The sequence below is a fragment of the Falco punctatus genome, assembly GCF_963210335.1.
Source record: "Falco punctatus genome assembly, chromosome: 18".
Taxonomy (NCBI): Eukaryota; Metazoa; Chordata; class Aves; order Falconiformes; family Falconidae; genus Falco; species Falco punctatus.
The window spans coordinates 5,947,052-5,960,567 of record NC_137598.1 but is presented as its reverse complement, the minus strand read 5'-3'; the positions used below and the strand labels follow the sequence as shown (position 1 = coordinate 5,960,567).

Genomic DNA, 13,516 nt, shown 5'->3' with positions numbered 1-13,516 from the left:
TTCTCTCTTCATCCAGGGCAGGCGGGCAGGCAGGCAGGCAGGCAGGCAGGCAGGCAACACACTCTCTTCCCCCTCTGTTTCTTCCAGGTCTCTCCTCATCCAGTGCCCCTCTTCCATACCCCTCAGAGCTATTTAACCGCTTAGCAGGAACCAGCCACAGCTGCACCTTATCCACATCAGCCAACCCACGCCCCTGCAGCCAGCCCACAGCTGTATATTATCAATGTTAATTAACCCAGCTTCATTCCTCAATAATTCCTCTACACCATGCAGGATGGGGATGGACTACTTCTGGGCTTGCCCCAGGAGTGAGACCATACGGGGATAGCCCACAAAACCTGCTTCCTAAGCAGCCTCGATGCTGAAGTTTGGCTTGTGGCTGATTTTATCTCTGATATTTCAGGGTTTCTTTGTGTTGCTGGAGGATCTGGAGGCTTCAACTGAGACTAGTCTGTGCCATAAGGGGGGTACAGAAGCTGGGGAAGGGGATGTCGCTACCTTCAATTAATTGGGGAGCAGAAAGTTGCCCCCAGTTAGCACCAGTTGCACAGAAGCATGTGGTACATCAAGGGACCAAGCTGTGGTACTGCCCACCAGCTTGTATCTCTAATGGACCTGCTGGGCTCTGGGTGGGTGAAGACCCCACTGAGAAGCTTTCCTCATGCTCCTCAATCACCCCCCGGGGTCATGCATGTGAGGAGTGGAGCAATACTGGAATACTGGATTTACCAGCTCTCCTCCCACTCCAGGCAGCCTATAATTAAGCCATGCACCTAATGAGTTTTGGCAAAGTTTGCGTGCAGCCTGGCTGTGAAGTCCTCAGCAGCACCACGCTCCTCCCTCCCCTCCGTGCCCCCAGGGGCCCCACATATAACAGGGAGCACCAGGAAGCACCATCATTCCCAACCTGCTCTCCAGGACTCTCCAAAACACCCAGCCTGCTGTCTGTGGTACAATGAAGACCTGGATCCTCCTTGTTGGGACGGGAATAGCCCTGGGCTCTGTGTCCGGCAGTGAGTAATGGAGCCTTGCTTTGGCAGAGGGGCTAAACCGGCCAGTGCATCTGGTGGGAAGGGGCCAGCGATGGGTTGAAAGCGGATGGTGCTGAGGGTACTGCTGTAAGCCAGGAGCACTGGCTGTAATGGGGCAGCTGGTTCCTTGCAAGGTTGGATCCAGCAGAGGTTCACAAGGGAAAGGGTGAGGGATGTTTTCATGCTGGAGGGCTTCCTCGAGCTCTGGGGGACTCTGCTGGTGATGAGGGTGGTTTATCCTTCTCTTTGATGGGTTGAGACCTCCCCTGGTCTTTAGCCTTGTCCGCTAGTTGCTTCCTGGTGCATCTTGCTGTGCTTCTGTTGTGCAAACCCACCTTCCTCTGGCTCCTCCATCCTGCCCCACTGTGGGAGGACAAAGGGAAATATTTTTCTAACACCTTATGCGCAGTGCCCCCGTGGCCACTGGAGGTAAGCAGAGGAGTCAGTCAGATGCTATGGAAAATGCAACATGAACTCAGGTGTTTTGTCCTTCCTGGCTCTGCAGTTGTTACCGGAGGAAACAGGCTTGGAGAGATGATAAAGAATAGCTCTGTCTCTAAAGCAGGTGCTGCAGCAAGGAGTGACTTGTGAGCATCAGGTTTTGGCTCCTGGTTGACCAGGAGCCTGCATGCGACTAGGTGCCTTGATTGCGACCCTCTTGCACAAAATGTGAACAGTGTTTGCAATAAGGGAGTTTCATCACTTCTGATGCTGCCAGTGGGCTGCATCTGATGTTTCAGAAGCAGGTGACCCCCCCTGGGATGAATGGTGAGGAGTTTGGCAAGGCCAGTGCAGAAGACAAGCCAATTCTGCTGCAAACCAGCTGCTGGGTTGCCCTGAAAGCAGGAGGATTTGCCGTGGTCTCGTCTTGTTTAATGCAAGTGCTAAGCTGTTCTTGCTAGAAGGAATAACTGGGCTTACTGAGGCTGGGAAGCTGGGCAGCTTCACTGGCTTGTGCTGTGGTCTGTCACTGGCACACACGTTGGACCAGAGCTACCAGAGTACCGTGATGGACCTGTCTGAGCTGTAGCACCCCCACTGTGTAATAACTTCCCTTATCCTCGGCTAGGCAGGACCGTGGTGGGAGATTTTGCCCGATTATCTCACAGACAGCTTCCACCCAGGGTTAGATGTGGTTTTGGGGGCCAGGAGCATGTAACTAAACATTTGGGGAGCTCAAACTATTGGTGGCTCTTTCGTTGTCAGTTAATTTGTCCTTCAAATGGGCCCTTTTAGAGGCAGGGTTGATCTTCAGCCTGTTTGCACAGCGCAGCAAGGTCTTGGATCAGGCCAGGGACACGCAGACGCTGCTCTGATGTGAGCTGCAACTCGTGTTCACGTGCTAAATCGAGCTGAGAGCCACTGGGAGAGCTCCGTCACGTCTCAGACATTGCCCCACACCTTGGGGAATGGAGCTGCTGGGGAAGTAGCCCTCACTTTTGTGGACAAAACTTTTTTTGCAGAAACGAAAGTGGTTTTGTTTGTGTCCAAAAAGCTGTGCTGAGGGGTGGGATGGGTCTGGGTGAAGGGCTAAAAATGAGAAAGAAATATTTTTCTGGGTTTGTGCAGGCAGAAAATACTTACTGGCTGGACCAGCCAAATACCAACTGAGTAGTTGAGTGTGGATGTGCCGTGCTCAGCACTGCTGGCTGTGTCCTTCTGCTCTGGCCACCATCCCTTGCCTGCAGCCTTCCCAGCTCTCCCTGCAACACTTCTCTCCCCCAAAGCTCCAGCAGCTCCTCTGAATGTGACCATCACGGATGGCCAGCTGCTCTGCAGCTATTTTGGCTCACACCAGTGTGAGGAGGAGTGAAGACCCTTCCTGCACCATTCCCCCTGCCCTGCTCATGCTCCCCATGTGGGGAGAAGCCTCAGCACAAGCAGCTGAGCCCCACGGGAGATGGGGCAGTGCTGAGCTCACTCCTCCAGGGACTCTGCATGGCTCCCAGCTCCACTGAGTCACTGCACACCCCAGTGTTGGTGCTTTGCTGCGACATGCTCTGGCAGCACATGCCCCAGGAACGTCTCAGTGGTGACGTATGTGTGGGCAATTCCTGCCTTGCACAATCCCTCTGAAACTGCTGCTGGAAAATGAGCCTAGATTCAGGCTGGCTTATCCCAACTGCCGCTTTGGAAGCGAGAGGGATGCTGTCTGAGAAACGGGCATCTCAGCTGCCAAGTCCATCAGAGCTCTGGACTTGGCTGCTCTGCTGAGTGGACTGACTGAGAGCAGGGTGTCTGGACACCATGAGCATCGCTCACCACCCAAATGATGGGATGCCCCTTCGCTCTGCTGCCCTTCCCAGTTCTCCCTGCATCAGTTGGGACTAAAGTAGCATCAAGGGCAGACAGCCTCCAGGAGCATCTCAAGCAACCCCTTCCTGCTAACAGACCTCTTGCTATAAAGTAGATTTGCAGAAAAAGGCCTGGTGGCAAGAAGCAAAACGGGAGTCAGCAGTGTGTCCTTGCAGCACAGTCAGCCAGCCCGGGTTTGGGTTGGCTGGTGGGATGAAGAGGTTCTATCTCTCTCATTAGCATGAGTGAGAGCTCGATCACATGATTCTGAAAAGCACAAATAATTTGGGTGAAATGCCAGATGGCAAAGCAAGCCATGTGGGATCAGAGAGAAGCCAGCAAAGCGTGACACTTGGAGGTCACTGTCATCGCTACTGTATCAGGATTTGTCCCGAGGGCGTGTTTCACCTGCTGGAGTTCAAGGCAGGCAACCCAGAGGTGTTCAAGATGTTGTGTGATTGCAGGTTTGCAAGGGAAAGCAACGCCCTTCCCTCCAGGTATCCCTTTACAGGCTGGCAGCTTGGTTGGGATGTGGCTTCTCAGCACATCCTTGGAGATTGTCACCTTCCTGGCTGGAGCAAAGGGATGTGGAGAAAGCCGTGCCCGAGCTGCCTGCTGTCCCATTCCCCCTGTCAGGCGCTGATGAGCTGCACAGAGGATAACGCACCTTGCTTAAGCACATGGTCTCTGGGCCGTCTCCTAGTACAAACCAAACATCTTTGTCTCCTGCAGCCCCTATTTGCTTGGTGGCAAAGTGTCCGAGACATGACACTTGCCCTATTCAAAGCATAGCTTGAGTTGCTGTGTTATTTTTAGCTTTGCCACCATGTGTAATAAAGCAGATGCTCAATGACACATTTATCATATAAATAGCTCAGGAAGGAGTTCCCAGTTTTCCCAACATTGCAGAAAGAGCGACAGTTGAGTTGTAAATAAGGGTGTCTGGAATGTGGCACTCCTCCTCCAGACCTGGGACAGCAGGACCTGGGCCACTCCTGTTAATCCTGATATTAAAAGTGTGAATCAGAAGGAGCAATTAAGGGTGGGGAGCAATTTCCTGGTGTGAAGTGGACCTGACGTGGTGGACATCCATGGCCAAAGAGGAGTGACTCGTGGAGATGTGCATCCCAAGGATTCAGCTGGTCAAGATGCCACCCCTAAATGCTAACAAAGGATCCCAGGTAGTTCCAGGGTGGGTGCTTTTGGTCCTTCAGGCTCTCCCAGGAGGGGAACATGGGCAGAAGGAGGGATGCTCCCAGGTTGTGGGCTGGCTGGCACAGGGTGGTGGTGCATCCTGAGGACCACGCTGTTGTTTCTCTCTTCCAAAGACCTGTACACAGACCCTGACTCCTGCAAGGAACGCTGTGAGGAGCCTTACAATGAGAATGACAAGTGCCACTGCAACGCCGAGTGTGAGATGTACCACAACTGCTGCGAGGATTACTACAGACACTGCCAACCCAGTGAGCATCCCTGGGTGATGGGTGGTGATCCTGAAGCTGCTAGAGAACAGCTGTGGGATACAAAGGGGTTGGTTACAAGCATGTGTCCACCTGTGTTGATGTGCATTTGTGTGGGTGGTCCTGGGCAGCCCCCAGCCCACCTCTCCATCACCCTGACCTTCTTTTCCTTTCTGCTCTGTGCAGGTGGAGAATGGGCCAAGGAATCTGCTCACACTCGCGGTGAGTAGCTCCACATCTGAGCAAGGGCAATAAACCACCACCCCGGTTTCACCCTGCATGCCTCAGGGCAGCTCACTCCTCTGATTCCCATGGCTTGTGGGGATCAATGGCACTGGGGTGTTGCACTGGTTTCTGGCCATGTCTGTGCCTGTACCACCCCATCACTGGCCACTCTAAGCTGCTGCCTGTCGTTGCTGAGCAGACAGTGCGGTGAGAGCCCCAGCATCATCTCCCTTCACCAGAGCCGGGTGAAGCAGGCAGGCACCGAACAGCTAGAGGCAGGGGCGAGCTGGTGTTTGCATCCCCTGGTCACCATGCCCCTAAGATGTGGGAGATCAAGAGGGGGCTGATCCCAGCAGACATGTTGCAAGGAGCAGTGCCATGCCTGGGAGACAGGGACTGATGCTTCCCAGCTCACACAGTGCTTAATGAAAAGCTCCTGTGCCTGCAACCCTGTGGTCAGCTCTTGTCCCCAAGGCATGGGGTTGGTGAGAGCTGGGGCCCCCCATCACCTCTGCTCCCCTTAAACCCTCCATGTCAAGCACCTGGCTCCCACAGTGTCCTGGGATTGCAACACCCGTGCATCAACGCAGCATCAGGTGCTGCATCATCCTCACTTCTCTGTAGGCAGCTGACCTGCAGCCCCGGGAGCTGCTGCCTACTCTTGCCAACCTCCTGCCTCTCCTTGCAGAGGGTTTCTCCAGCAGGCAAGATACCATCACCGATGAGGACCTTCTGCACATCTCGGAGCAGCTTTACCAGGCAGATCACAACAAAGCCCAGCCAACCGACATCACCATTAAGCCCCAGTACCAGGCATCCCCTGATGAGACGGGTGACCAGGAGGACCGCTCCCCGCAGCCGTGAGTGTGCAGCAGCATCCTTGGAGGGTGGCCAGCAGCCAGGGGTCACCACAGCAGAGAGCAGCTAGCCAGGCTGCTTTTGGAGGGGACCTCTGCTTCCCTACTGAGTGCAGGATCATTTCTCTCCTAGGCTCTACAAATATGTCAATGAGAAGCTCTTCTCCAAACCCACCTATGCAAGCTTCATTAAACTGCTGGACAACTACCAGAGGGCCACTGGCAGGGAGGAGGACGTGACAGCGGAGGAGCTGAGGGAGCAGGACAGCTTCCTCAAGGAGGTGATGAAAACTGAGCTCATGAAGAAACTCTTCACCTTCCTCCATGAAAAAAGTAAGTGTGGAGCACAGGAGGGCTGACCAGGGAGAGTGGGGTCCCTGGATGTTGGGAACCCAAAAGGAAAGATAGGTGGGAGATGACCTGGGAGGATGCAGACTGGAGGAGCACGGGGAGTGAGCTCTCCAGAGCTGCCAGGACATGGGGCAATTGAGCAGGGCAAAGCAGATCAGGGATTCAGGATGGGGGGAGGCGAGGGGAGAGAAGCCCTGGCTCTGCCTTTCCCAGTGCTCCCATCCCAATCTCTCCACACCACCTTGCCTGTAGACCGCTATGGCTCCAAGCAGGAGTTCGTTGCTGATTTGAAGGAGATGTGGTTCGGCCTCTACTCCAGAGGGGATGGTGAGCGGGACTCCAGTGGTTTCGAGCATGTCTTCTCAGGTAGAGCCCGCACTTGTGGGACAGGGGTGCCGGGCAGTGCTGGGCTTGAGGGCTCACCCCAGGGTCTTGCTTGTGTGTAGGGGAAGTGAAAAAAGGGAAGGTGTCTGGATTTCACAACTGGATTCGCTTCTACCTCCTTGAAAAGCAGGGCATCATCAACTACTTCAGCCACAATTTCAACGGGCCAGTAAGTGATCCCACAGGGTCCACAGCCAGAGGTGCTGCACCAGCCAGCAGCATCCCAAATCAGCTACAACCCAAATGGGGCGAGTCAGAAGCATCAGAGATACTCGCTGTTCCATGTCCCCTCTGCCTCCTTGTGTGGACCCTGGGATGAAGGCAGGTGGGAAGGTCCAGAAAAGACAACGCAGTGGGTAAAAGGGGCTCTCAAACCACAAGTGAGAGATTTGAGATTGGGGACCTCTGTCTGGCAGCGCCTCAGACCAACTGAAAGCTGCTCTGGTTCTGTCCCTGGGGAGGGCATGAGGATGCCTGGCTTCATATGCAGATGGGCTTTGCTTGAATGCCCTGCACTGCTGCACCTGGAGCCAAGTGGAGCCAGGGGTCTGAGCCCCAAACCCCCTTTTCTAGTGGGACACCTACCCTGATGTTCTGGGGCTGCAGTTCAGCTGGGACGGCTTCTACAAGGAGGTGGGCTCTGCCTTCATCGGCTGCAGCCCCGAGTTTGAGTTTGGGCTGTACACATTGTGCTTCGTTGCACGTCCTGGGAAGGCGTAAGTACCGTATCTGTCTGCATCTGCCTGGCTGTCCCCTGGCTGTGGTGTCAGCAGTGCCCTCCTGAGCCTGACTGGTAGCTGGGCTGGCCCCTGAGCCCAGTACAGCTCCTGGGAATGGTGGGTGCGGAGGGCTGGGGATGGAGCAGCGCTGGTGTGGGGACACAGAGAGCGTTCTGGGGATGCAACTGGGGGCAGGGGGCTCGGGGATGGAGCCATGCTGGCGTGTAGACATTGAGAGCATCCTGGAGATGCGACTGCGGGGCTCAGGGATGAAGCAGCGCTGATGTGGGGATACCAAGAGCACTCCAGAGATGTGATTATGGGGCTCTGGGACGGAGCAGGGCTATGACACAGGCTGTGTTCCCACAGATGTCACCTGAGCCTGGGTGGCTACAGCATCAGCATCCAGACCTATGCCTGGACCAAGTCCACCTACAGCAGCGGCAAGAAGTACATCGCCACTGCCTATGTGATCTCACCCTAAGGCTGGGAGGAGTCGGGGTGCCAGCAGCCCCTCTCTGGGGCCCTGGGCTGCCCCACATCAGGGGCCTGTGGCACTGGTCAGGACTGGTCCTGCTGTGGGAGACAGCCAGCCGTGCTGCAGGACCAGTGCAGGGTACCAGCAGGAGCTGGGAAGGACAGCACTGGTCATGCCCCGCATGGACACAGCAAGGGAATGGAGGCAGCAGCCTCAGCGCCCCCCGGTCCCATCGAGTGTTGTTCCTCAGTCTCAGCAGAAGAGCAGGAGGAAGGGAGAGACTTGCAGTGGAAAGTAGCACCCCCAAGCAAAATAAATACAGACCCTGGATGGAGACGTGTTTAACTCTGCAGTGCAGGAGCTGCTCCTTGCCGTGCAGCTGGCTCACCCATCAGCAGCTCCTCTGCCCCACCACTTCTGTGCCAGGCACAGGGCAGGTGCCGGCCCAGGGTGGCTGCTGAGATCCCTGGGTGCTGCCAGGGCCGCATCCAGCCCGTGGGGTGTAGCAGGATGAGCTACACGTCCTTCCCCTCTTGCTGCAGCCTCCAGCCCCAGAGCTCCCCAGTAAAACTGATGCAGTGGGGGACATGGAGCAAAGCCTGAGCCTGGGGTGACGATCCCCATAACCCCTCCAGGAGCCCTGTGTAGGAGGGGGAGCAGGTGGGGGGCTGCAGGGTTGCAATGCACCCCCCACCCACCCCCTATTCCCTGAAGTGCTTGCAGCTTGCAGCAGCCTGGCCCGATGGGAGGGCACCTCACTGGGGACCTGGCTCTTTTGGGGGTTCCAGGGGACAGGGGATGGCTGGGAGACCCCAGGACTGAGGCATCTTGCCAGATAGGATGGTCATTTATATCCCCTGCTTCCAGGGAGCAGCCCCTCATTGCCGTAGGTCTGAGGGTGTGGGATACTGGAGGGGTGAGGATACTGGGAAAAGCAAGCTTCTGCCAGGCGAGGTCGGTGCCACCATCTGTGCCACTTACCCCTCCAGTGTGGCACCCAAAACTTGTCCCCTACCTTCTTTTATCCATCCCTACACCCAGCTCCTTGGGATGCAGCAGACTCAGCCTCACTCCCTGCTGAATCTCAGCCCCAGGAGCTGCTTGTGGGTCCTGCCCCAAGGCATTGCCCCACTTGGGGACTGAGGGGATGGCTGAGCTGCTGGGCCCCTGGGTCCCAGTCCCAGAAGCAGCCTTTCCCTGGGGACAATCCACAAGGAAAATAGGGTCTGCAGTAGGTAGATCCTCCATCCTCGCCCAGCTGTGCTCTCTCCGGGGGATGTGGGTCCCCAGAGACACCCCCCAACCCCACACCCAGTGCTGAGGCTGCTCAGGGCTCCAGGTGTTTTTCTCAGCACCATGCTCTGGGGGACAAATCCAGACCCCCAGGATGGCACCCACTGTAACTCCATTCACTGTTCCCCAGCTGGTCCAGGGAAATGATGCCCCACACTTGGGAGAAGACCCCTGCCAGTCCCATGCCTGACAATGCCAGCTCCACCCCAGAGCTTCCCCCCAGGCACTGGGGTCCCATAATCCGCCCCCCCCCCCCCCCTCCGTGCTCAACCCCCTCTCCTGCTTACCCCACCCACCCCCTGGATATGGGTGGGCAGTGGGCAGGACGGCCACCAGCTCTGATGTCCACTCCCCTCTGCTCCTGCCTGCACCCCCTGTGTGGCAGGGCAGGCAGCAGCCTGCCTCCCAGGGTGGAGATGCTGCGTGGCAGAGCCCAGGCAGGACCGAGGAGATTTGAGCTGCTTGACAGATGGCTGGCTGCAACAGTTCCTGGGGAAGGGGTGGGAGTCCCCGCACCATCTGCCAGGGGTCACAGGTGACCCCCAAACCCTGCCGCAGGGGAGGGGAGCATGCCAGAGCTTGATTTATAGAAATGCACTGGGAAACCGGGGAAGAGACAGTTTGGAGGGTGCAGGTCAGCTCCCTGCCGTCGGCTCCCTTCCCAGCAGCACGGGCATTGCTCCTCTCCTGTGCCTGGGAGCAGGGCAGAGCAGGGGCGGGTTGCAGGAGCCATGGAGGTGTTATGCTGCAGATTCAAGTGCTGTGGGGCAGCTTGGGGCCCCCAGCAAGGTGGCTTGTGCAAGCTGGTAGATGCTGTCATGGTGAGGTGGTTTGCCAAGGGCAGATTGCACAGGGCAGGGCACAGCCTGACTGTGGAACAAGGATGCTCCAGGCACCTGCACCCTTCCTAGAGCCTGTCCTAAAGGTTTGCACCAGAGCGATCAAGAGGCAGCGGGTGGTTGCTGCTTGCTGCAGGACTGCACTGTCACAGGACCCAGTTCCTCCTGGTTCTGCATCCCTCAGCGCACTGCCATTCCTGCCCACGTGCCTGCATTGCTGCCAGCCTCCTTGATGCCAAACCTTTCCATCTAGAAGGACTCCGGTGCTGCCAGGCATCACAACCAGCGCCAGTCCCCTCTGCCCCGTGGTCACTGCCAGCCCTGTGCCCAGGGCTGGGAAGCTGCTTTTCCAGCGCCCATTTCTGGGGTGAACAAAGACAAAAACCTCACAGAGAAAGGTTGTCCCCCCGGGCCGAGGTTGCTGCTGTGGTGGTGGGTGTAGCACTGGGGGACTGGCCAGTGCTTGGAGGTGCTCGGGGGATGCTGGGGAGCTGTTCTGCCCTTTGTCCACATCCAGAAGGAACTCCTCTGGTTGCCACAGGCTGTTGGGGAGCAAGGAGGGCCAAGGTGGGCAATTTTCTGTGTATCTGATGGGCCCCCTGCCCATCCGTTCAGGCTGCAGGATGTGAGGCAGCAGCCTGCCAAGACTAGGAGGGTTCAGGTCAAACCCAGCCAGCCAGGCCAGGCAGAGCAGAGGAAAGCTAGCCGTCAGTAAGGCTCGCCATACCCCAGACTCTCCACCTACTGCTGGCAGAGACACCACAGCATTCTCTGCAGCATCACCCTCCATCTGAAGGACCTCCTGGCCCTCCCTGGGGCCAGTACATCATAGAATCTTTTAGGTTGGAGAAGACTTTTAAGATCATCAAGTCCAACTGTTAACCCCCCGCATCTTTCTGCCCTGCAGTCCAGCTCCCAGGACGGGCTTCCTTCAGCCAAGGGAAGCAGCATGGCATCACCCTCCAGCTTCACCCAAAGTGTTGGAAAATCAAACAAAGCAAACAGAGAAGAAAGGAAAAGGCAGGAGAGGGGTGGAGAGGAGGGGCAGGTGTCAGCAAGCTGCCTCCAGCCATCTGTTGCCAGCTCGGGGACTCCAGGCCCCCCCCCCCCAGCTCTGTGCCTGATGGGGACTGTGCTTACTCTCAGGGGGGGACACTGCACCGTCACATCCCCCACCTGAGCGCAGCCGTGTCGGGGAGTTTTGGAGGGGGATGCTGGCCCTCCCTCCATGGGGCTCACAGGCTGCCTGGGTGCCTTCGCCACAGCTGAGCTCGTGGGGAGGCTTGGGTGACTGTTCGTCCCCTGCTCCCAGTGTGGAAGGAATATTGGGGTATCCCCTCGGCTCCCCCCAAGAACTGTCTGGCCAGATGAGCCCCCTCTTTGCACATGGGAGGGATGGGTGCAGCAACCACCTCAAAACCAGGGCCAGAGCTTGGGCTTCTTCACCTGATCTGTGGGGGCTGGCACCAAAATCCTGCAGGCAGAATTGCTTTGGCCCCGCAGTGGAGATGTTCCTGACTTACACCAGTATTAGGACAGCCAGATCCCGGGCACAGCTCTGTGGGCATGATCTTGAGTCACCAGAAGACACAGGGTGTTTTTCCTATGTTTCCCCCTTTTTCCTGTGCTATGCTGAGCACAGGGAACCAGGGAGGAGGAGGAATGAGGGGCTGGCCATCACAGCATCCCTCCCCTGCCAGTGCAGGGGCAGTGGTACTCTCTCCATCCCTGGAGCCTGGCCTGGGCTCCCAACATCAAGGTTTATGCAAGGCCAAGGTGAACCACACCTGGATGAGCTGGTGTGCAGACAGTGGGGCAAGGAGGGCTTCCCTTTGAGATGCCCAGGGTGCTGGGAGACATCCACAGGGCTCGTTCTCCAGAGAGGCTGCTGGCGGCCAGGCAGGACACCCTGAGCATCTCCCAAGTCACCTGCATGTGCATGCCCAAATTGTTCCCCTACCCCTGGGCAAGGTGAATAGCTCTGGGGGCAGGGAAGGGAGGTCCCCCATGATTTGAAGGAAGGATGTGGAAAATTTGTGGTGCCAGGCAGAGGAATGCTTCATCATCCACAGGTCCTTGTCCCAGCTCATCCACCGTGGATGTTGCCACAGACAACATCTATCTCACCTTGTTATTGCCATTTTGTCTCACCCTGGGAATAGCTGAGCTTTTGGAAGAGATCCCTCCAGCATTTGTCCTGGCATTACAACTGAGGGCTCTGGACAGCCACAGCCATGAGTACCACCACTAGCTCCTGGCCATTAGAGCTTTTGCAAAGTGAGGATGAAGAGGGTTACAGTTCCATCTGAGTCCCTGTAAGGCAAAGCCTGCTGCATTATATCCTAATCCGAGAGGCCTTGGGGACCATGACTCTAAGTGGAGGCTCTTTAATCCCCTCCCGTAAATGATATGGCACTAACTACCCCGATGGGACTCTGGCCACATCTGGTAGGAGAGCCTGCCGGAGTGCCCAGCTATACCTTTTGCTAAGAGGATGAGGATGCAGAGGGGAATACACTAAACCATTTATGCTGCAGGCACTTTTTTATCCGCTGTGATCAGATGTCTGAGCTGGCAGGACAGGATCTCCATCTGGATGTACAGCTCTGGCCCTCAGCTTGCTCCCACAGCATCCTTCCTCGCTGCTGGCCACTGGAGAAGCCCTGCTGGGGTGCTCCTGCAAAAAAGCTTGGTGTGGATGCTGCTACCTCCCTTTTCCAGGGCTCAGCACTTTAAGGGGGGCAGAAATGCCCCCCGCATTCTGCTCCATCCTCAGCACGGCTCAGCACACAGCTGCAATGCTCAGCTCTGCAGTGAGGGCGGTGCCGTCCTGTGTATGGGAAACTCCAAAGTGGCTCAGAAACCCTCTGTCCCAGCTCTAAGAACAAGTTGACTGAGAAAACAACCCCAAGTAACCCAGCCTTTGTGTGCATGGTGGGGGTCCATGAGCAACCAGCTGGAAGAGGCCCCACAGCAGCATCCTCCTTCTTCCCCAGCCCACCAGGGATGCTGCAGAGAGTGGCCGAGTCTTGCCATGATCGGGGTAGGAGGCCAGCCAGGATTTAGGTACGGTAAATCCTCCTTTGACAGTGATTCAGTGATTCATCCTGAGGACGGAAGGGATGGGGGAGAGCAGAGCCCCACCCGCCCCAGCCCCCCAAGCAGTCAAGGAGGGGGCGTGGAGCATTGCTGGCAGCTGGGCTGGGGGTTCAGCCCCAGAGCAGAGGTTAATGAGCGAGTGAGGCAGGGAGCCGCAGTGGCAGCGGCCGTTAGCCCATATGGACACACAAGTGGCGGTGGCGGGCGCAGTGGGGGGGGGATCAGCGCGTGCCAGTGTCCCACCCCACGCTTAGGGTAGCAAAGCCCCCTCTCCTCTTGTGCTGCCACAAGCCACCCCAGATGCAGGATTAGGTCATTGATACCCCAGTCTCTGGAGCTGGTCCCCCCCATCCTTTCTGCATCCCTCCCACATCCCTCCCATTCCAGGGATGCGCTTCCTACGATCAAATAAATACCACAGGGGAAAACCAGGACCACAGCATGTCACCCGGGGGGTCCAACACCCTACAGCAGAGAGGCTTTCT

General features: G+C 57.0%; 1 protein-coding gene across 2 annotated transcripts; it reads left to right on the top strand.

The window, feature by feature from the left end:
* The first annotated feature begins 1,033 nt into the window (after positions 1–1,033).
* On the top strand, positions 1,034–13,514 carry ENDOU (endonuclease, poly(U) specific). Of its 2 annotated transcripts, XM_080368915.1 has the most exons (8): positions 1,034–4,789; positions 4,973–5,008; positions 5,700–5,871; positions 6,002–6,201; positions 6,472–6,585; positions 6,666–6,772; positions 7,177–7,319; positions 7,692–13,514. In XM_080368915.1, exons 1-8 carry the CDS (start codon positions 4,576–4,578, stop codon positions 7,804–7,806), a joined length of 1,101 nt encoding a protein of 366 aa, XP_080225041.1. In that variant the 5' UTR covers positions 1,034–4,575; the 3' UTR covers positions 7,807–13,514. The 2 variants fall into 2 exon arrangements, with proteins under 2 accessions (XP_080225041.1, XP_080225040.1); XM_080368914.1 differs by having other exon boundaries at positions 1,034–5,008.
* Positions 13,515–13,516: the final 2 nt, after the last annotated feature.

Excerpts from the sequence above, each read along its gene's own strand:
- ENDOU (XM_080368914.1), top strand. The coding sequence starts at position 4,576 with ATGCTCCCAGGTTGTGGGCTGGCTGGCACAGGGTGGTGGTGCATCCTG. Across the intron at positions 5,872-6,001 it reads GAGGACCGCTCCCCGCAGCC|GCTCTACAAATATGTCAATG; the intron begins GTGAGTGTGCAG and ends TTTCTCTCCTAG. Across the intron at positions 6,586-6,665 it reads TTTCGAGCATGTCTTCTCAG|GGGAAGTGAAAAAAGGGAAG; the intron begins GTAGAGCCCGCA and ends GCTTGTGTGTAG.